General features: G+C 38.8%; 2 protein-coding genes across 3 annotated transcripts in view; one reads left to right on the top strand and one right to left on the bottom strand.

The window, feature by feature from the left end:
• LOC109418392 (UDP-glucosyltransferase 2) overlaps positions 1 to 22,689 on the top strand; it is a 740,033-nt gene that overhangs the window by 1,283 nt on the left and 716,061 nt on the right. The window lies entirely within an intron of this gene.
• Positions 1 to 22,689, bottom strand: part of LOC109426117 (cdc42 homolog) — a 54,742-nt gene that overhangs the window by 16,406 nt on the left and 15,647 nt on the right. For both annotated transcript variants that reach the window (XM_062859325.1, XM_062859324.1), the window contains exons 2-4: positions 21,009 to 21,254; positions 4,538 to 4,647; positions 4,272 to 4,469 (exon numbers count right to left, since the gene is read on the bottom strand). In XM_062859325.1, the coding sequence (XP_062715309.1) occupies positions 4,272 to 4,469; positions 4,538 to 4,647; positions 21,009 to 21,186 (486 nt within the window). In that variant the 5' untranslated portion in view covers positions 21,187 to 21,254. The remainder of the gene's footprint in view (positions 1 to 4,271; positions 4,470 to 4,537; positions 4,648 to 21,008; positions 21,255 to 22,689) is intronic.

The following is a 22,689-nucleotide window of genomic DNA, read 5'->3' as shown; positions in this document are numbered from 1 at the left end:
CGATGCTCCAAGCCCCCTATGATCTTTGGGTTGCAGTATTCCGGGAGTCCTTTCATCAGCAGCGACGTCAACCACTGGTCATTAAATTTGGATTCGATCTCGCTCAAGCTGTTCGTCGTGACGGTGACTAGTTCGTTCACATCATCTTCTACACAGGCACATTCTTCAAGGTTCAAGCTTGACGGGTGTATCTGTCGAGCTGGCTAAATCTTTGCAGCAGTTCGTCGTTCTGGAATGCCGTCTTTTGGAGTCTTCGCTATAAACCATAACCAGGCTGTAATAATTATTTTCAATACTTAAGCATATCTCGACAACAACCTCTCGTCAAGATCCAGTTTGACCGATCTGCTAGAGCTATGCAAGATCAAGTATCAAGTATCAAGTATCAACATCATATTCATCACAAACGAACATGATGCATAGTTCTGACGTCCTTGCTACTTCTCGATGGTAGGTGATTCACTGAGTTTCCAAAGGTACGCCCATTTGCGCCGGATCGTCCGCTGCATCCTGCAGTTGTGCTTCAGCCTTCGTCTACCTATGTTCCGCTCTTCGTCTATTGGCAAAAACAATGTCTGATTCTAGCTTTTCTTTGTCTTCAGAGCTTCAGACTTCCTACAGCCGGCACACTGGGCCCATAACCAGTGTCTGAACATGTCTAAGCCTGACCGTTGTGACTTCGATGGACGTTATCAAACATCGAACAGCAACTAGGCACCCGCTGCCAAAGCTGATGTTCATACAAGCCGTTGATTTCGAGGTAATCACGCACTACCTTAGATTGACTGTAGTCTGAAGAACGAATGCAATGTTTGTTCTACTTGTTTGACCTTTTTAGTCATCGTTTCTGCGGAGTCGGTTCTGCAAAATCTTCGGGAACAGCAACCGAACTAAGGCACACAAAATCCAAACACTACTTGCCTGGCGGTTAGCGTTTCCGACTGCTACATCCTGATTCAGCGGATTTATCAAGTTTCGATGGGAAAGCGACAGCATGCTGACTCTCAGGTGTCACCCACGTCGATGTTACGACCAGAAACTACAGCATTCCTGGTTTCTTGGACTACATATTTAGAATCCTCAATTTCCAGTCAAGAATGAAGCTTCATGAATTGAACCGGTTCCTTCGGTTCATCTGTGGATCCTTACTGTTCATCAATGAGTTCTACATTTCCACCAACAATCACTTTATTTTGTTGATGAGAGGGAGATACGCTCGAAATCCTTTAGAAGCTTCATGTTGGTGTTCCCTCCAGGTAAAACCCGATGATCCTCAAGTTTCTTGAGGAGTTCCTTCAAGATACTTCTCGGGAATTTCTTAACGAAGTGCTCCTTATATTAAAATAAGTGTCAGGAAAAATCTTGGAGGATTCCAGGAAGGAGCTCCTGGAGAACTCCCGAATGAAGTTCCTGGGAGATTTTCCCAAGCAATTCTTGAGGGAATTCTGAAAGCAATTCCTGGAGGATTTCCGGTAAAGATTCCAGAAGAAAACCTGAAAAAATTCCTAGAAGAATTATGGAACAAATTTCTGGAAGAATACCAGTGTTTCATTACGAAATTCCGGAAGAAATCCTTTTGAAAACATTCAAGATGCATCTCATAGAGAACTCCCGAAAAGAACTCCTGGTTAAATCCTGAAATCAGTTCTCCAACAACTAGAAAGGAATTTAAAGACAACTTCCGGAAGAATTCCTGTCGAAATTCCTATAAGGAACTCTTGGAGAAATCGCAAAAGAAACTCTTTAAAGAATCGGTCTGGTGGTCATGGATCAATTCCAGAAAGGATTTTTCAAGGGATATGAGAGATACCAAGGAAGGAATTACTGAATGTATTCGTAATGGATCTTCTTGAGGAATCCCAGTAAAAAATTATTGAAGAATTCATAAGGGATCCCCAGAAGAAATTTAAGAAAGAACTCCTGGAGACTGGAAGTAATTCGTTAAGAAGTCCCGTAAGGAATTCTTGAGGAATGTCGGAAGGAACTCCTGAAGCAATCTCAGAATTAGGAATTACCAGAAGGAATACTTTGAAGACAGAATTCCAAAAGGCACTTTTTGAAAAGTACCAGAAGGAACTTCTGGAGAAATCACAGAAGAAACTTTAGGAAAAATTCCAAAGGGAACTCGAGGAAGAGTTCCTGATGAATTCCTGGTAGAATCCATGAAAAAAAAACCCTGGAAGTGTCTCGGAGTTCTTGCGGAAATCCTGAGGAAGCTAGACATAAATTCTTGAAGAAATCCATGAAAGAAACCGGAAGAAATTCCTGGCTAAATCGCCAGAGTTTTTGAAGAAATCTTAGAAATAACTCCTTGAACTATCCTAGAAGGATCTTCTTGAGAAACGCCAAAAGGAACACCTGTAGTCCCAGAAGGAACTCTTGTAGGAATATCATTCTTGAGCAGGTGAGTTTGCTTGTATACACGGAGAACGGACACATCTGAATGGAAAAAAAACAAGCATTTATTTGCATTCGGAAACGTTCACGTGGCGAGCTACAAACGGCAGTTACAATACATTTCGTTCTTGCCATTCCCATTGTGCTTTGACGTTCATCCTCCTGAATGCCAACAACAATCTCTACATTTTTTTACGAACTTCGCAAAACAGAAGCAACTCTATGGATTCTATTGATTGTTTCGATTTGTCTTCAAGATACGCTCCAGAATGAGCTTCCTCTAGGACCAACTATTTTTTGGAGTTTGCCTTTCAATGCATGAGTGTGACATCTGTTCTCTGCGGTAGATACAACCTCCTCCATGGCACCAATAATCATGTATCTGCTTATTCGACCAGCGTTCGATTCATACGCTACGTTGCACCATCCTGTTCAGGTATATGGGCATGTCGTTTCAAAAGGCACTGCATCCAGCTTCATGAACTTCTTCAATTACAAATGTACCTCTGTTCCGTTATCGGTTAGGAGGATCTTGATTTATCGTCACTTTCGTCGCGCAGGCAAACTGCTTTGAATTGTAAACCTCCTTCACTCGGTTCTTGGATTCGAAGAAGCACAGGAACATCTTGTAACTCTCGTCATACCGACATTTGCTACAAATGTCGAAATGTAGAAGTAGATCAAACACGTCTATTGCACTTGAAGTACTTCAATAGACAGGCGTTCTAATGTCTTCACCAGCGAAGTCGTTTTGGTCATGAACTGCTTGCTCGGATCGCTTAATCGTCGATGCCACAATTCCACCTCGGACATCAAACTTGCTGTTGAAATCTTCTTCGTGAGTACCTTACACATTCCACCATTCGTTTGGCTGTCATCGTCTGTTTGAATTCCGATTTCGCAGAAACAGTTCCTCCTCCAGTACCAGAGATCTTCGACGGCCATTTTAACTTCCTTAACAGGTTTTATTTTCATCACAGAAGAGGGCGATTGATGGGAGATTGATATTTCAGAAGTTCTTTAAGCAGCAAAGAAGCAAGCCTCTGACCGTGGACTTTGAATCCTATTTAACTCAAATCGTTCACCGTCGTCACCAACTGATCCACGTAATCTTCGTCCGTTTCAGATTTTTTCAGGTTCTTGAGTTCAATGGACGTCAACTTGTCCAAAACTATCTGATATGCCCGTTCTTTTGCAATGCTTGTTGCAGCTTGTCCCAAGCTTCTTTGAATGTTCTCACGGTCTTGTTCAAACTGTCGTTCTGCTCCTTTTAGGACAGACAAATGATCGCCAGCGCGAGCTCGCACATCTCTGAGTTCACCTTCTGGTTTTCAGCAATTTTCACTGCAAGTAACGCTTCTTCGCATGCGATACTTATCTTCATTGCAAAGGACCACCAGGTATAATTCTGATGTCCTTTCAATTTCTCCATGGCCTGTAGACCTACTGCCAACTTCATCAATTCCTCTTTATCGCCTTGAGAACTTGAATCCTTCCTCGGAAGAACCATTATCATAAAGTTTCCACGGGCCAGTACTGATTAACGAAGCACACTTAGGTGCTTCTTCTTGGTGTGACGTACTCACTGGGGTAAAGCCTGCTTCTCAACTTGCATGGTCATGCTGAATACCACGCCGTCGCAGCTAATACAATGCGAAGCAGCAAAGATCGGACTGGTGATGAATGCGTCTGCCGTGTATGGACGAACACCGTCGCCATCCCCGGGTTAGCCTGGTCGAACAATTCCGAAGGCCGCCACTCTTTATAAATAAGCAATGATGCAAATAATGCAATCTACTCGTGCGAAATACTTTACAAGACTGACGTTTCATTTCATGTTGATCGTTTGTAGCATTAACAATATCGATACTAACCTGCGTCAGCGCCGAGCACTCGACGTACTTGACCGCCTTCAGTTCCTTGGCCAGCTTCTCGCCCTGCTCCAGTGTGATGGGTTTCTGCTTGTTCTTGGCCAGCTTCTCCAGTGTGCTCTGCTCGTCGCGCAGATCGATCTGCGTCCCGACGAGCAGGAACGGCGTCTTCTGACAGTGGTGCGTTATCTCCGGTACCCACTGGAAAAGATAAGATTGCAATTTGTCGTAAGCTTATCTATGTTTGAAGAACAAAATAATCCTGATACCTTTTCTTTGACGTTTTCAAACGAACTGGGACTGACGACGGAGAAACACACCAGGAACACGTCCGTCTGCGGGTAGGACAGAGGCCTCAACCGATCGTAATCCTCCTGACCTGAAAGACGAAATGAAAAAGCTTAGTTGGTACCTGGAGAGAACAGATAAAACAAATTTAAAAGAATTCTCAGAGAAATTTTACAAAAAAAATCAAAGGGTTTTTTTAGAGATCCTACAAAACAAAAACCGCCTTTTCAAGAAGTTTTGCCGTTTTTGTTTATCTATTTGTTTGTCCCTTTATTTACACCTCTAATCAAATCCCTAATTCCCCAGAAGATTCTCCATTTTTTTCTCCAAGGAATCATGTAGTGATTAGATAACTAGTCAAATAAAGAATTACATTACATAGCATTACATATCATAAATAAAAGTTTTTGAATAATATTGAACGAGCTCACTAATACATATCTACCCACATCAAGCGAAACTGAGCGGCCTCTGCGGCGACTGGCATCGTGCGTGATGCCAGATTCCAGATTCCTGAAGGAAATCTCTCCAGATTCCTAAAGGGAATCTCTCCAGATTCCTGAAGGGAATCTCTCCAGATTCCTGAAGGGAATCTCTCCAGATTCCTGAAGGGAATCTCTCCAGATTCCTGAAGGGAATCTCTCCAGATTCCTGAAGGGAATCTCTCCAGATTCCTGAAGGGAATCTCTCCAGATTCCTGAAGAGAATCTCTCCAAATTCCTGAAGGGAATCTCTCCAGATTCCTGAAAGGAATCTCTCCAGATTCCTGAAGGGGATCTCTCCAGATTCCTGAAAGGAATCTCTTCAGATTCCTGAAGGGAATCTCTTCAGATTCCTGAAGAGAATCTGCCAGATTCCCTAAGGGAATCTCTCCAGATTCCTGCAAGCAAACTCTCCCGAATCCTGAAGGGAATCTCTCCAGATTCCTGCAAGCAAACTCTCCCGATTCCTGAAGGGAATCTCTCCAGATTCCTGAAGGGAATCTCTCCAGATCCCTGAAGGGAATCTCTCCAGATTCCTGAAGGGAATCTCTCCAGATTCCTGAAGGGAATCTCTCCAGATTCCTGAAGGGAATCTCTCCAGATTCCTGAAGGGAATCTCTCCAGATTCTTGAAGGGAATCTCTCCAGATTCCTGAAGGGAATCTCTCCAGATTCCTGAAGGGAATCTCTCCAGATTCCTGAAGGGAATCTCTCCAGATTCCTGAAGGGAATCTCTCCAGATTCCTGAAGGGAATCTCTCCAGATCCCTGAAGGGAATCTCTCCAGATTCCTGAAGGGAATCTCTCCAGATTCCTGAAGGGAATCTCTCCAGATTCCTGAAGGGAATCTCTCCAGATTCCTGAAGGGTTTCCCTCTAGATTCCTGAAGGGTATCTCCAGATTCCTGAAGGGTATCTCTTCAGATTCCTGAGGGTATCTCTCCAGATTCCTGAAGGGTATCTCTCCATATTCCTGAAGGGAATCTCGCCAGATTCCTGAAAGGAATCTCTCCAGATTCCTGAAGGGAATCTCTCCAGATTCCTGAAGGGAATCTCTCCAGATTCCTGAAGGAAATCTTTCCAGATTCCTGAAGGGAATCTCTCCAGATTCCTGAAGGGTTTCCCTCTAGATTCCTGAAGGGTATCTCCAGATTCCTGAAGGGTATCTCTTCAGATTCCTGAGGGTATCTCTCCAGATTCCTGAAGGGTATCTCTCCATATTCCTGAAGGGAATCTCGCCAGATTCCTGAAGGGAATCTCTCCTGATTCCTGAAGGGAATCTCGCCAGATTCCTGAAGGAGAGCTTTCTTTGCCAATTGGCTTCTTTAGTGGTGTTGAGATAATTCCATATTCTGAATCTGCATGCCAAACTGAGCCGAAATCCAAATTTTCATCAATTTTGGTGCCCGGGAACCTATTTAAAAATCAATTCGAGATTTGTATGGGAGCGATTTGTCGAATCACCCCTCGTCGCATTTTGTACTGGACGGAGCTGTCAAGCAGTTGCCCAGCTGTCAAAAGGTGATTTCAAAAAATTTCTTTGAAATTGCTTTTAGGTACCAAAATAAAGTTCTAAAAATCTGAAAAAAATCATAGTGGCTCAGAAAAAGGTGCTCTTTCGTTTAAAAATAAAAAATCATAGATTTTTTCTTAATTTAAAAACCCAATTGACCATTTTGCAGTCGTAGTTTCTTTAATATTTTTGCAAGGGGTTCCTCGATAGGCATTTTTTCGAGGAAGCCATCCGGAATTCCTTGAGAGATTTATCTCGCGATAATCTTCCACCAATTATCTCCATCGAACCTTCTAAAAACCCTTCAAAGATGAAGAAATTCAGAGTTTCTATTGAATTACCACTACCTACACTACAAATTATGCAAAATTATTCTCCCCTTCGATTCCAAAATACACATCGTCGACGATATCGATTGTTTGCATTGAGTCCACTGACTGCTTCGCCGCCAAACTCAACTTGATCGTCGGTCATCCGGCCGTATACAACAACAGTCGTCCATACTAATATTGGCGACCGATCGATCCGTATAGCGAACGAGTTTTGTTGTTGGGCGTGGGCGCGCGTGATGTGAATCCACCATTCATGAATGAAGTGGGTTCGCTTATTGATGACGATTCGAAGCCGTCGAAGCAGTTATCTCCCATTTAGGTGAAACGTCAATCCGGTTTGCTGGTTGTTTTCTCCACCACTGTGCGTGAATGTGCGCACCAGTGCTTGGATAAGGGGCGCAGTCCACTACCTACCTACTGGCCGGGCTGCACATCTTTTAGTCAAGATTATCTTGAGAGGAGCGCAAGGAAAAAAGGCGTTCTGCTCTGTTTGAGCAGAAATGATATCATCAATCAAACACTTTCCGTGTCGTCAAAGATGTTCTTCGGGAGGGAGATTTATGAAAAAAATAATTTGCGATCCTAAACGGTCTTGGATTGAGAAAATAAGGAAATTCTTAGAGAAACTTCTGCATGACTATTTGGAGATAGTACTGGACGAATCTTGGAAGATATCTTTGAGAAAATCCTGAAAGCACTAATGTACGAATTTATGGACATTTTTAAGTAACTTCTAATAGAGGACCTCCGAAGGGTTTCCTGAAAGAATAGCGGAAAGAATCTCTGAAGAAATCCCTGAAAGGATTCTTGACGTAATCATTAAAAGACTCGGGAGGCATCCCGAAGAAATACTGCGATAATTTCCCAAAGGGCCCGGAAAGAATCCAGAAGGAACCCCTGGTGCAATCTCAGGAATTATCCGTAAAGGAATCCCGGAAATAAACTCGGGAGGTATCTCTGAAGGAATTCCGGGAGCAGTCCTTGATGAAATCTGGAAAATATTGATAAAGGAATCCAAGAAGAATTCCCTACAGGAATCCCGAGAGAAATCAGTGAAGGAATCCGAGGAAGGAATAGGTAATTCCAGAAATGATTCCTGGAGAAATGCTTGACAAAATAGAATCCTGAAATAATCCCTAAAGGTATCCCATCAGAAACCTATGAAGGATTCCCGAGAAAATTCCCAGGAATCTAAAAAAAAATGTCGGAAGAAATCCATTCAAAAAGTTCAGGAGAAATCAATGAAGAAATCCCGGTGGAAAACTCGGAAAGAATTCAGAGATGATTCCGATGAAGTAATCCTTGTAAGGAACAGGAAATTTCTTAGGGAATCCTGTGAGAAATCTATAAAAGAATCCCCGAGTAAAACCAGGAATCAGCAAAAGTATCATTCAATGAATCTCTGCGGGAATATCTGAATGAAGGCAGGATTTAATCCTGGATGAAATCTCTAAATGAAAGATCGGAACGGGAGTAAAAACCCTAGAGAATCCAGAACTGAAGGAATTTCTGATGGATTATTATGTTTATTTTTTAACTTCTGATTTTGAAAGAGGGAAAAGCCCCTTTGAGTGATTTCCTTACATTACGAAATCGTTCTCAAAAAGGCATAAAACCTCTTTTTCTTTTCAAAAAAACAGTAATTACAAAATAAAGAAAACTTAATATTAAAGGCTCATCCGGAATTGTTCCATGCCAGAGCCGACGACATCCAATGGGCCACCACACGTATGGAAATCAGGGGTCAAATACTTGATCGGAATCATCGGAATCGAATCCTAGGGAAGTGGTTTCTAAAAATAAAAAGGAAAAACAAAACAGCGAGCATCAAATTTGACAAGAAATTTCATTTAAATATTGATATACTATTTTTAAGATGGGCAGAAATTTAATGGCCAAAATATCTCGAACAGACACAGGAATATCATTGCTCAAGCAAACCATTCTATCCATAAGTTTTTGTCTAGGTAATTTATAACGAGGACATTCAAAAACAATATGATCTATATCTTCATATGATTTATCACATGCACAAAGATTAGAATCTATTATATTCATACGATACAAATAATCATTACAAATATAATGATTAGACATTAATCTTGAAATAGAACAAACAAAATTACGTCCAACATCCAAGTTTTTAAACCAAGGATGATTCTTAATTCTTGGACAAATGGAATAACAATATCGTCCTTGTTCACTTTCGTTCCAAGAAACTTGCCAATTGTTCAATGAATATTTCTTCAGTTTGGAGAAATATTCATAGGAAAAAATATCACGATTATAAATTATTCCACGAAAAACACCTAATTTTGCCAAATAATCGGCTTGTTCATTGCCAAGAATACTACAATGAGCTGGAACCCAAACAAATTTTATAAAATAACCTCGAGAATTTAAATCATGTAGTAACCCTCTAATTGACAAAATTATATGATTAGTTTTGAAATGAAAGTTTATTGAATTTAGAGCCAAAAGACAACTCAAGCTGTCAGAACACACCATGTATATGCTAGGTGTACAATTTTTAATCAAATTACATGTAAAATATAGAGCAATTAATTCAGCTGTGAAATTGGAACATGGGGATTCCAATTTATAAAAATGGACCAAATGCAAATTAAACACTCCAAACCCTGCAACACCGTCAATCATGGAACCATCTGTGTAATAAATTTTATCATTTTCAATCCCAATTAATTTTCGTTTAAATAACAAATTGGCAAATCGAGGATAATCCTGATGAGGAATGTGTTTCAACTCTTCAAGTAATGATAAGTCAATACAAGGACGATATGAATGGACACTCATACTATATTCATGAAAACCGGGGGAAGAATTTTGAACAACATTTTCTGTAGAACAGAAAATAAAAGAACTTAAAATTTTGCTAGAAGGATTGATTTCATTGAGTGATTTTAATGTATCGATTAGTGGATGACTAATTGAAAAACAATGGATCAAAAATTTACTATTTAATTCATGAAAACGATTTTTGAGTGGAACAACACCAGCTAAAACTTCTACGGATTTTGTATGAGTAGAATTCAACAGTTTTAAGCAGATTCTTAAACATCGAAACTGAATTTTTTCAAGTTTGGAAAAATGTGTTTGTACAGCACATCCAAAAGCGAAACAACCATATTCCATAACAGAACGAATGGTTGTTTTATAAAGAGTTATCATATCAGTAGGATGAGCACCCCACCATGTGCCAGTGATTGTACGAAGAAAATTTATTCTCCTCGAACAAATTTTTTGAATATATTCAATATGTTTATTCCACTTCAATTTTGAATCAAACCAAATGCCAAGATATTTATATTCAAATACTTGTTCAATTTGATTATAATTCAAATATAAATCAATACCTACTGGGGTATGTTTACGAGAAAATATTATGAATTTAGTTTTTTGAGCAGAAAAACTGAAACCATTATTATGCGCCCAGGTATTTATATTATCCAAAGAATTTTGCATAAAATGACGAAGAATTTCTCTATTTTTTCCACTAATAGAAATTACATTATCATCAGCAAACTGAATCAAATAACATCCATTTGGAATAATGGAAATCATGTCCCTTGTAAATAAATTGTACAAAAATGGACTTAAACAGGAACCCTGAGGAAGTCCAAAATAGCTATAACGTATCATTTTTGTAGATCCGTTATGGAAAAAGTGCATAATTTTGAAAGAAAACAAATTACACAGGAAATTCGAAATAATAAATGGTATTTTACAATCATTCATTTTCTCAAATAACAAATCTATCAAAACGGAATCATATGCACCAGACACATCGAGGAATGTAGAAACAACATCTAGTTTCTTATTGAACGCTAGTTCAATATGAGAGGTTAAAAGAGCAATACAGTCCCGAGTCCCACGACCTTTCCTAAATCCATATTGGGATGATGCAAAAATATTATTTTTTTCAGCCCATAGTTCAAGGCGGTTTAAAATCATTCTTTCCATTAATTTTCGAAGACATGATAATAAACTAATAGGTCTCCTACTATCTGCTGATGATGGATTTTTGTCAGGTTTTAGAATACTTATTACTTTAATAGATCGCCATTCAGAAGGAATAGTATTCTGAAATAGAAATGAATTATATAAAGAAAGTAAATGCATCTTCCCATCAAGTGGTAATTTTTTTAAAACAATAAATTTTATGTTGTCAATACCTGGTGCAGTATTTTTGGTAATAGATAGGGCCAAATCCAATTCCTCGATGGAAAATTTGTCACAAAGATCCGGATAATAGTTATAACATTGATATTTTTTGAACGAAATGGAGGTAGGGACAAAATCAGGACAAATTTTAGAACCAAAATGTTCAATCCAATCTTCCGAATACTCCAATACAGGCGATGGAGGATTACTGAAATTTCTCAAATTTCTGGCAACAGACCATAATTGAGACAAAGATGTCTGCGAATCAAGATTTTGAACAAAATTTTTCCAATAGTTTCTTTTTTTGAATTTACAAACTCGGGTAAATTGAGCTTCAGTTTTACAATAAAAAAGATAATGGTCTCTAGATCCAGAATGTCTAAAATTTTTGAAAGCATTTGATTTATTTTTTAGAGCAATTGTACAATCATGATCCCACCAAAAAGAAGGATGTTTACTTTTGGAAGAACCTGGAGATAGTTTTTTTGTTTGGGATTTGTACAAACAATGAATTAATAATTTTGAAAAATAATCATAATTTTGAATAGAAGAAAGTGATTCATCAAAATCAATTAAAGCAGAAGAGACTAAATCAGAAAATTTGACCCAGTCAACATTTTTTGTTAAATCAAAAACACAAGGTTCTTGGACAAATTTATCACGAATCGGATTCTCCATGGAAATTACAATAGGTAAATGATCGCTACCGTTTGGATCATTTATAATTTTCCAAGATGATTTCAAGGATAAATTATTTGAACAAACAGATAAATCAATACACGAATGATGTGCAGGAGGAACAGCAATCCTCGTGAAAGACCCATCATTGAGAATGTTTAAATTTAATTCATCAACTAAATTCAAAATCAATGATCCTCTGCCATCAGTAAAATCACTGCCCCAAGCTAAATTATGAGCATTCAAATCACCTAGAATATAAAAAGGTGAAGGAACATTATTCAAAATTGTTTTTAAATCTGACAATGAAAATCTTGCTTGGGGAGGAATATATATGCAAACAATAGAAAATTCCAAACCATTATATTTTACAGAAATAGGAATATATTCAATTTGTGAAACAAACGAAAAGTCTAAATATTTAAATTCAATGTTTTCTCGAATACCAATCATTACACCTCCATATGAAACATTCCGATCCTTTCGAATTATATTGAAAGATGGAATTCGAAAATTTTTTGCATCCACTAGCCACGTTTCATTTAAACAAAAAATATCAATGTCGCAATTTGTTATCAATGCTTTGAGCCTGTCGATTTTTGGAATAATACTTCGACAGTTCCATTGAAGAATATTCAAGCCCTTGTTTTTGAATCCAGCCATTACGAACAAAACAGAGAACTAATGAGGGGTCCAAAAGAATTCAACTTTTCAAGAAGAGTAGCCAAAAAAGGTAAAATGTTTTTAATCAATTTCTTCCAAAAATCGTTTAATCCCAAAAAATCTATCAAATCGCCCAAGATACTTAAAATAGAACTATTTTCATTACTATTTCCATTGTCTTGAGATGTCTCATTAGTATTTTGATTATCTTTACTTTCAGAAAAATTAAAACTACTTTTCTGAAAACCAGGAATGTTACGAGGAGAATTGGAATTATTTATAGGGGGGAAATTTTTATCATAAGATGTTGAAGGCTGAGGATTTAAAGTGGGGTTATGGTTATTAGATGTTTTACTATTCCTTTTTCTTTTTATAGGTGGTTTGTAAACAAAAACATTTTGATTAGCATTCAAGTCCTCAGAATCAACAGCATGAGATAATGGTTCAAAAACATTATCAGAAGTAAAATTGTCAGTAGATTTGACAATTTGAGAATAAGAAAATTTGTTTTTATTTTTTATTTTCAAATTGAATTGTTTCTGATGATCAATATATACTGAACATTCCTTCAGAAGATTGTGTTTTTTATTACAATGAATACAAACATCAGAATGTTTTTCACATTCCAATGAAGAATGCATACCACCACATTTGGAACATTTTGCTTTATTAGAGCAAAACTGCGATGTGTGTCCAAAAAGAAGACAACGATCACAGTGCATAATTTTTGGATAAAAAAGCCTAACATCAAATTCAACATTATTAACTACAACAAAATCAGGAAGCACAGTTCCTTCAAATGTGATTTTGATGCAGTTTGAATGTTTATATGAGGATTCTTTATCAGTGAAAATAAGTTTAGATAAACGAACGCAATCTAAAATTTTCACTGGAGAAATTGCTTTATTTTTGAATACTCCAGAACCACGATTCAAAATATCATCGCATTTCAGAGATTCGTCATAAATTATTCCATTTATTTCACACGAGTCGCATGGAGCATAAACTCGATATGAATTGTGAAACAATTTGGACTCCAACAATGCATTGGCATCATCACGAGATCCAAAAACAATCCTCAATTTGTCAAGTGAAATCTTCTTGATTTCCTTGACAGATTTGTAAATTTTATAAACTTCCGAAGCAATTAAAAGCACATTAATAGGCTTTTCTTTTTTGCGGAAAAATACCACAAAAGGACCCAAATATGTGGATGGATAAGTTTTAATACGAAAAGGTTTAGTTTTAGCAGCAGTTTCATCAGAAACTGCAGGAGATACATCCCCGTCAGTCTCCATGATGGAAAAATGACGGGGATTACTTCAAATTATGCAATATCAAAATATCTAAACTACTAAATTGAACAATAAAAAGAAAAGTAATACTTAACAAACACCAATCAACTTCAGAAACAACGGAAAATGCTTGAACTTCAAAACAGGTAAACGAAACGCCTGGCTGCACCAACGCCAACTTGAAACTGCACAGGAAATTCCTCTGCTCCTCTTCAAACTGACTTCCGTTTGTAAGGTCTTCTCCAAATAACGAAACTTCAGGAAAACTCAAACCGAACGCCAAGGAGCTACCACAACGCCAACGTCCAACGATGACCAACGTTCAAACTCTAAAAACACCAAAAACGCTTGAATCTTGACAAATGAAACTGTTCTCCGGTTGACTCCAACTGTTGTTTCGACAATACAGCATCCAAAACCTCGCCACAGCAAACCAATACTTCGAAGTGAAAATCCACCTGCAAAACAGAAAAAAACTTGACAGCGCAGAAAAAAAGACCTGTAACCCGGTCAAGGCCTACTTACCGAAGAAAAAAATTTCTGATGGAATCTCGAGAATATTTCGTGAAAGAAACTACAAACAAGGAATTCTGGGGGAAACCATAGAGGGATTCCGGGGAAAAAATCTGAAAGGATCCCGGAAGGAATCAATGAAATAGTCCCAGAAGATATTCCTGACGGATTTCCAGAAACAAAAAAACCTGGAGAAATCTTTGTTAGAATCCCTGAATTCTAGAAAAAAATTCCATAACCTCCGAATAAATCCCGCGAGGAATCCCTAGAGAAATGCTTGATGGAAACAAAGGAGATTTTCTTAAAGAATCCCTAAAGGATGGGGAAAACTTAGAAACAATACTCGAAGGGTTCTCAGAAAAAGTCTTGAGAGGAATTCCATGAGAAAACTTGGGCTGAATCCCTACTGGAGCCTCGGGAGAAATTATCAGACGAATCCTGGTGGGAATTCTGGGAGAAATCCATGGAGACTCATCGGGACCATGTGGTGGAAATTTTTTTAATAAATAAACATTGTTCACATCCGTATCCATCTCTGCTTCGCTGTTCGTTTTAATTTTGTCAGGATTACAAAATTCTAGATGATCGAAGAACAGGTAAAAAGTGGTGCTACGTGACAAAACAGGTTTCCTGTGAAAATTGCTCGCATAATCCATGGAAGCAATCAATGGAGAGATAATTGATGAACATGAAATCCTGTAAAAACACCCAAAGGGTTTCTTACTGCAACCGATAATTGAGTTTTTGGAGAACCTGAATGGATTCTTAGAAAAATTATTTCCAAATTCCTCTCTGGAAGCCACCACTGAAAATGAATTCATTACAAATTCACTAAATCATTGCATAAATTATTGGTAGAGGTTCTACCGCAATTTCTGGAGGAATTCAAATTAAACGCTTTGTTTCTAATAAAATTTACAAAAGAAATTGCTCTGGGATTTTTTGGCATTTTTGTTTTCGAAGGTTTGCATTTGGTGAAAATTAGGTTAGTGAGCTTTGGGAGAACTTTATTGAAATTCCAGGAATAAAATATAACTTAAGGAATGATTACTAAAGAAATTACGGATGGAGCTTCTATAGGTGGTTTCCCCGAAGAAGTCCTCCAAAATAATACTTTAGATAATAATAGTTCAAAGATAGTTTAAATATATTTTTGACAAAAATATTGCGGGAATCGAGTGATTCGTGCAAATGGAATCGGGTCCTGAAATGACTGCTTAACTACTGTAAGCAAATTCTTCAGACGCTTCAACAATTATAAAGAAGTTTCTGGATTGAAGAGGGTGGTTACATTTCATACATTTATTCGGAGCACTACAAATGTCAAATAACAAACAGTGATATATTTGCTGAACAGGTAAAACAAGATATTTTCGTGCATTTCTCTTCTTTATAACAACAAAATAACATCTGTAAAACACGCCCCGCGTTGGGCACCAATGCTATACAAATATATTGGAACCCTACAAATGTTTATTATATTTTCCGTATCGGGCCTCACAGTTGGGGCATACGAAAACTAAAATGGAACATTACAAATGCACAAACACATTACATAAACTGCGCCATGTTACCAAAATGGATAACGAAATCCAATCCTAGGATGACGAGATTTTATAATTGTTTTCGGTCCATCAGTATATCTTGGGATTTTATTTTATATGGCGGGTTACCATTTGTTCGCAGCGTTAGTTGCTTACATAGCTTGAATTTTGTCTAGGAATTTCTAACAGGACATTCTAATTCGGGCCACAATACAAGACCGTCTACATTTTGATATCCGTGTTAGAGGACGGCTTACCATATCTTGTAGTTAATCTTTGTCCGAATTGGTCTGACAGCTACAAATGCTTAGTTAGCGAACAGGAGAATATCTGCAAGCGACGGTATAACACACAATACACAATAAAGAAACGGTCAGGACTAATTACAAACGTAACAAAGTTCATAGAACGTAACATAGCTTTATAATGAAAATTAGAGCATTCGTACCAGAAATCTGGAACCCAAATATTGAACGCATCTTTAAGCTAGCTCATCCTAATGTTGACATATTCTCGCTAATTGTTGAACGATTCATTCCGGTAATTGAAAATGTCTGATAAAAATTCGTCAAAACATTATATTCAAACGTCATTGAAGTTTCAGAATAGTTTTGGAGGGGTTTCCGAGGATTACGGAGGGTTTCCAAGGGTGTTTCGTATCAGGAGGTTCAGAAGAGTTCCGATAGGGTTTCAGTGGGATTTTAGGGCGAATTTTCAAGAAAGTTTCGGGAAATTTTCAGAAGAGTTTCAAGGCGTTCCTGGCAACATCCATAAAATCCATTGGAACAGTCATGAAATCCCATGAAACGTCCCTGAAACTCCCTAGAGCGATTTTGAGCCCCCTAAAACCCTTAGAACACCTCCGTAACGCTTCTGAAACCAACTCAAATCTTCTGGAACACTCCTCAGTGGTTTCCAAAAGTTTCTCTCGGAATTTTTGCAGAAGTTCTTCCAGGGATTTTTCCAGAGACAGTTTCCAGATCTTTCTCGTGGATGACCTTGCGAGTTTCCTCCGGGATCTCATTTAGAGGTTTTCAGAGTTCCTCCTTAAATTTCCTTAACATTTATTCCTGGGGGTCGTCGCACAACTTTTTTTACGAAGTGTTCCAGTTTCTCTCAGGATTTATTTCGAAGCTTTTCTCGAGGTTTTTCCAATAAGTCCGCGGAGCTTTTCCCCAAATATTTCGCCGAGATTATTTTCAAAATTTCGCCGGGAATTTTTGTACATGAAATTTCGTAACTTATCCCGGGTGACATTCCGAGAAAAACTTTAAGAACTCCGGGAGCAACAAAGTTATTCCGAAAAGAGCACTCAGAATCTTGGGACAATTTCTGATAGGAAATCTGGGAAGAGCTCTGGGATAAATCCCGAGAAAAACTGAAAGATGATCTCAGTGTCATCACTGTAAACTACGAGGAAAAGCCTGAAAAAAAAAATCACGGGAAGAACTCCATGAGAAATGCCAGCAGTAGCTTCTGCAGAAATCCCAGAAAACATTCCAGAACGAAACTTTGGAGAAATTGCAGGATAAATTCTGAAGAAAGCCTCTGAGAGACATCCCAGAACCAACACCGGAAGGAGCCTTCTGAGAAAAATCTCGGCAAAAACTCCGAGAGGAATCTTAGGTGAAAAATCCTTCGAGATCCTTCGGGAAATATAGCTGAAACTTCTGTAAAAATCCAAGGAGAAACTAGAGGAAAGCTATCATAAATCTCTTGAAGAAATCTCCGGAGAAACTTCGGGAGAAATCCCGGAAGAAATTAGTGAAAAACTCTTAAAACCGTTGGAGGAGCTTTAGTAGAAATCCCACGAATAACTCCTTCAGGAGGAATCCCGAGAGAAATTCTAAGAGAAATTCCGCGACAACATCTGCTGCATATCCTGCTCTTGTGGAGATCTAGAGATAAACCCTGATAGAAATCCACGGGAACTCTGGGAGCAATAGGGTGCGGGCACCGGTTTTGACCAGTCTAAGGGAAATCATTTTTATAAAAATAACCAATAATCCAATGAAAACAATCAACGTGATAAATGAAAGGTTACAATCTATACTTTATTAGAAAAATGCAGACAAATCTTTGTAGCCGATTTTCTAGATGGATATACTAACACTACATAAGCGAAAACTTTTCTATTCATACCCACGATGTAGTAAACTCTGTGGACTATATTTCTAAGTAGGTCTACAACTAACAAAATTCGCTACTTTTTATTCATACACCCCAATGTTTTATTTTTTGTCGTTGCAAAATTTCCCTGAGTATCGACGTCATTCCCTGAGAATGTCTGGTTTTCAGTTTTTTTTTCAGGACACTCTGAACTAAACCCTCTTGGAACGCCCTTGAAACCATCTGAGACCTCCTGAAGCTCTGAGGAATGCTTGTGAAGCTTCTGAAGCGTTCCTGAAATCCCCTAGTACGATCTTGAAAACCCCTGAAGCCCCGGAAATTTATTGAAAGCCCTTGGAACGCCTCTAAAACGTCCCTAAACCTATTTGAAACTCCCTAAGACTCCCTGGTACGTCCCTGAAACCACATAAAATGTTTCTGGAACCTCTTAAAACTCGCTGGAACGCCCCTAAAACCTCCTAAAATGGCCTTAAAATCCCTAAAACTTCCGTGAGCGCCTTGAAACATCCTGAGATCTCTTTAAAACTCTATGGAATGCTTTTGAAATTCCTGGAATGACTCTGCAACGCTCCTGAAACTCATTGAAGCTGAAACGTTCCTTAAACCTCCTATAACTCCTGAAACCCTCGAAAAACTACTGAAACGCTCCTGATCACCCGGAACGGCCTTTAAATTCTCATGAAACCGCTAAAAATTCCTGCGAAACCCCAAAACAAAAGAATTTTAAAGGAATTCTACTTTAATGAAGGATTGAGCGATGCCGGGTAAATTTGGGTAAATCGAAAAATAATTCGGAAATCATGCTAATAGTTAACGGTATGCCAGTGTTCAACAATTGGATCATGAATGCATAATGAAAGTAAGATAGAAAAAATAATTTATTCAAAAAATTAGCCATCTAAAAGTAATTTCAAACAGTGCATAAGCGTAAAGGACATCTTTCCAGTCCTTTTAACAATGGTGTCACGTTGATATTTGTGGTTGGTTTGTCAGTAAAGCTTATTTCGAAACAGCTATTTCAAAAAAATTGATGTTAAAAATTGTTCAGTTTTTGCAATACAAAAATTTCCACAAATTTTTGATTAAAAATAATTATATCTAAATAAATAAATCGACGCAAACGTCTCTATATTACTTGTTCAAATTTAGCGAGAAAAGCTAAGGTCGATTAATAATAAGATTTTGTGAATCTGTTCAACAGTTGGTGATTGTTAAAAAAAGTTACGAAAATTTGTTCACAAATTTTAGTAGGTATTTTGACGAAAATAACTCAAAAATATTTGCTCCGAGTTCCTCTTTGGAAGCCACCAACGAAATCCCTCAGGATTTCATCAAATATAGAGTAGAAGCTTCAGTTTTGGCCAGTCCGGAGTTTTGGCCATAGTGCGGTATTGAGCCTGTTGCGATCTAAATCGGCGTAAATTTATTTTTTACTAGTAGATCCTAATACAATATGATGATTACAGCTGTGAAAACCACACATTTTGATTAAAAACTGGAAGAAAAAAATATATTTCCTTTAAAAATCTGCTCCCATATATCTATTTTAGCCAGGGTGCTTCTAATTTGGCCACTCCCATAAGAAATACACGTGATTGGCCAAAATAGAAACCAAACTTAAAAATATGGCCAAAACTGCGGCAGAGCTTCTATTTTGGCCAGTGTCACTTTCAATACAAAAATCAAATATTGGCATGATTTCTGGATTTTTCCTTCAAAATATAGATTGAAACCTTTCTTTTGACGCATTGGTTGTTTTCATAGGATTATTGGTTATTTTTATAAAAATGATTTTCCTTAGACTGGCCAAAACCGGTGCCCGCACCCTACCTGTACAGTATACTTGTCGAAATCATTAGGGAAATTCTGGAGTGATTACCGGAAAAAAATTAATACCAAGTGATTTCTCGTGCAATTCAAAGATGCTTGAGAAATTACGGGTGGAACTTGTTGAATTTCTATTGAAAAAAAAAACCGTGCTCTACAAAGTTAACAAAATAATACTCTAGGAGTATTGCTAAGGAGTTTGAAAAATGCATTCTTTTTCCTTTAAAAATTTCCTTGATAGGCTAAAAATTTACTTCGTCATATGCGCTAATTCCCGTCACATCAGATGGAAAAAAGTCAATTATTGTAGCCGAAGGCAACCGCAGGTTTGCCGGGTATTGAATTCAAGTGGTGCCCGAAATAGACGTGAACTTAACGGGAATAGAATTTGAAGGACAATTATTCAATATCATTATTTTAAGTAAATTGTAGATGTTTTACAATATATTTTACATGATATGGAAGTTGATTTTTAAATAAGTAATTGATACCAACTTGACCATTAAACGTCAGGCAAGGTGCAAGAATAAATCCGATCATTATTGTTCGGAGCTTACACGGAGGGAATAGAACAGATCGGTGAAGTACTAGATTTGTAGTAATGAGCTGAATTTTAGTATGGTGAGAAGGTCAATTCTCGGTTTATGCAATGAAATGGTGCAAAAAGCGTGGGTATTATGATTCCTTGCCTAATTTGATGCTGTTTGAGCAAAACTTTGGTCAACAATGTTGATGTTTTCTGCATTTCTTGCAACATAAACAACATAGTTATCCAAAGTTTTGCTCAAACAGCATCAAATTAGGCAAGGAATCATAATACCCACGCTTTTTGCACCATTTCATTGCATAAACTGAGAATTGACCTTCTCACCATACTAAAATTCAGCTCATTACTACAAATCTAGTACTACACCGAACGTGCCCCATTTAGATGAAAAACCTAATCAAATTTAAAAATTCCCTAAAACATGCAAATTCCTTGTTTTAGATGTTGCTGCAGGAAGCATCTACGTTACACAAAGCATTATTGATGATTAATATTGAGAAATAAAAAAAAATGTTCAGGAATAACATTTTGACCCTTCAGGAATTTCTTACAAGTTTATCTGAAACGTTGCGAAACAATACTCCCATACATACTCAAATCGGAAATTTTCTCCGTACACCTTGGGTGAGAGTTTCGGGCTAAATTCATAGATGAGTTTCTGAAGGAATACTATAAGGATCTGTTGGATAAATTACTGTTTTGAATATTTTGTATGGGTGAATAATAACGATTTTACGCATAAAACTTACCGGCGGTATCGAACAGTCCCAGCGTGTATGGCTCGCCGCCGATCATGACCGTCACGGCATAGTTGTCGAAAACGGTCGGCACGTACTCCGAGGGGAATTTGTTGGTCGTGTAGGAGATCAGCAGGCAGGTCTTACCGACGGCACCGTCGCCCACTACGACGCACTTTATCGTCTGCATCGCTGTTGCTTTTTAACTGTTGATGATGGTGATGGAAATTCTTCGGGATCTTGGGTCCCTGTTGTGCGCTGTGATAGGTGAGAAGAACGGTAGGGTTTCTTGAGGATGGTCACACATTTTAGAATCGTTTTCTTCGCGGAATGACGACGACAAGAACGTTGATGACTGACTATAACCCGGCGCGTGGTCTGTTTTGAGCGAGAACAACAACTGAGAGCGAGTGGTTGATAGTGGTGATGATGAGTCATCAGATTGGCGGCGGCCGGTCGACCGGTGTTGCATTTTCTGCGAATGTGTGGAGAATTTGATATTGCGCGGAGTGAGGAGCGCGATAAGAGAGTATGTAGAGAGGGGCCGAAAGGGGGCGCGATTTGCATTTTATTATGCTGCACCACAGACGGTGGGTCGGTGTGCACGCTGATAAAAACTGTTCAGGGTTCAATTCGTTACTAGGAGAAAGTTTTTAAGTTTTATGTATGCTCAAGTATACCAGTTACAGTGCTACAGTATCTAAAATTAGTCATTGTAGATTTTCAACGTTTTGCTCCTGTAAGGGCCTTTGCAGTCCCATGACTTGTCCTGGTTCCAGACACCTGAAACAAACCTCCGGTGGCTCGTGAAATGTCAGATGACATACGCACCAGCCTACCTTGAAAATTCCTATTTTAACGGACTTTTTTACGTCCGCCACAGCTAGCTGAACCAAGGCTACCTGTGTCCATGCCGGCCCCTTCCGTAGTCTAATGGCTACGGTGGCCACCTGCAGGTCGCACTGTTGCCGCAGTGCCGTCACCAGCTCTTCCACCTCGGTGACCTCGTCTAGGTTTTGCACCCTCAGAGTCGCCTCTTGTGTAAGAGCCCTCAACTTTACCCCTTCGCCAAGGACCTCTTCCACCAAACTGTTGCAGGCGGCGCCCTTGCATTCTTTATCGCGCTTCAGCTCTAGGATCATCTCAGCCGGACGAGTACGTCTGATATTGCGCACGTCGGCTCCCAGATCCTCGACCTTGACATCGCTTCTCATCGCCTTAAAAACGTCCGGGTACTTAAACTGTTCGGTCTTGATGACGAGCGCGTTGCCTTTCTCGCGCTTGGCACCTACTTTTCTACGCCATCTTGGTTCGGCGTCCCTGACTTCCTCGACTTGCGGTTGCTGAGGGCCTAACAATGGTCGCAACCCCCTGTTTTCTTCCATCCGCGACGGGCCAGCCTTTCCAGGCCCACTCTTCCCAGCTTTCCGGGGCGCCTAGCTGGAATTCGACTTGCGGGCACCGCCAGACAGCTCCTCACCTGACGGCTGCCTCACTCGCTTCTGCGAGTGATCATCACGAGCAGTCGCATCCACCACACCTTTAGGACTACATGCGAAGGCGGAGGCGTCCGTTTGGGTAGATTTCGTAACCTTTGCTTTCACAGGTTCCGCCGCTGCTGCAGTCTTCACGAGTCTCACGCAGGGGGAATGACACTTCCTTTGTTAACCAGAAAAATCCGCATTTATCCGTT

The sequence above is a fragment of the Aedes albopictus genome, chromosome 3 (genome assembly GCF_035046485.1).
Source record: "Aedes albopictus strain Foshan chromosome 3, AalbF5, whole genome shotgun sequence".
Lineage (NCBI taxonomy): Eukaryota > Metazoa > Arthropoda > Insecta > Diptera > Culicidae > Aedes > Aedes albopictus.
The sequence above is the reverse complement of the archived record's forward strand: the minus strand, read 5'-3'. Positions and strand labels throughout refer to the sequence as shown.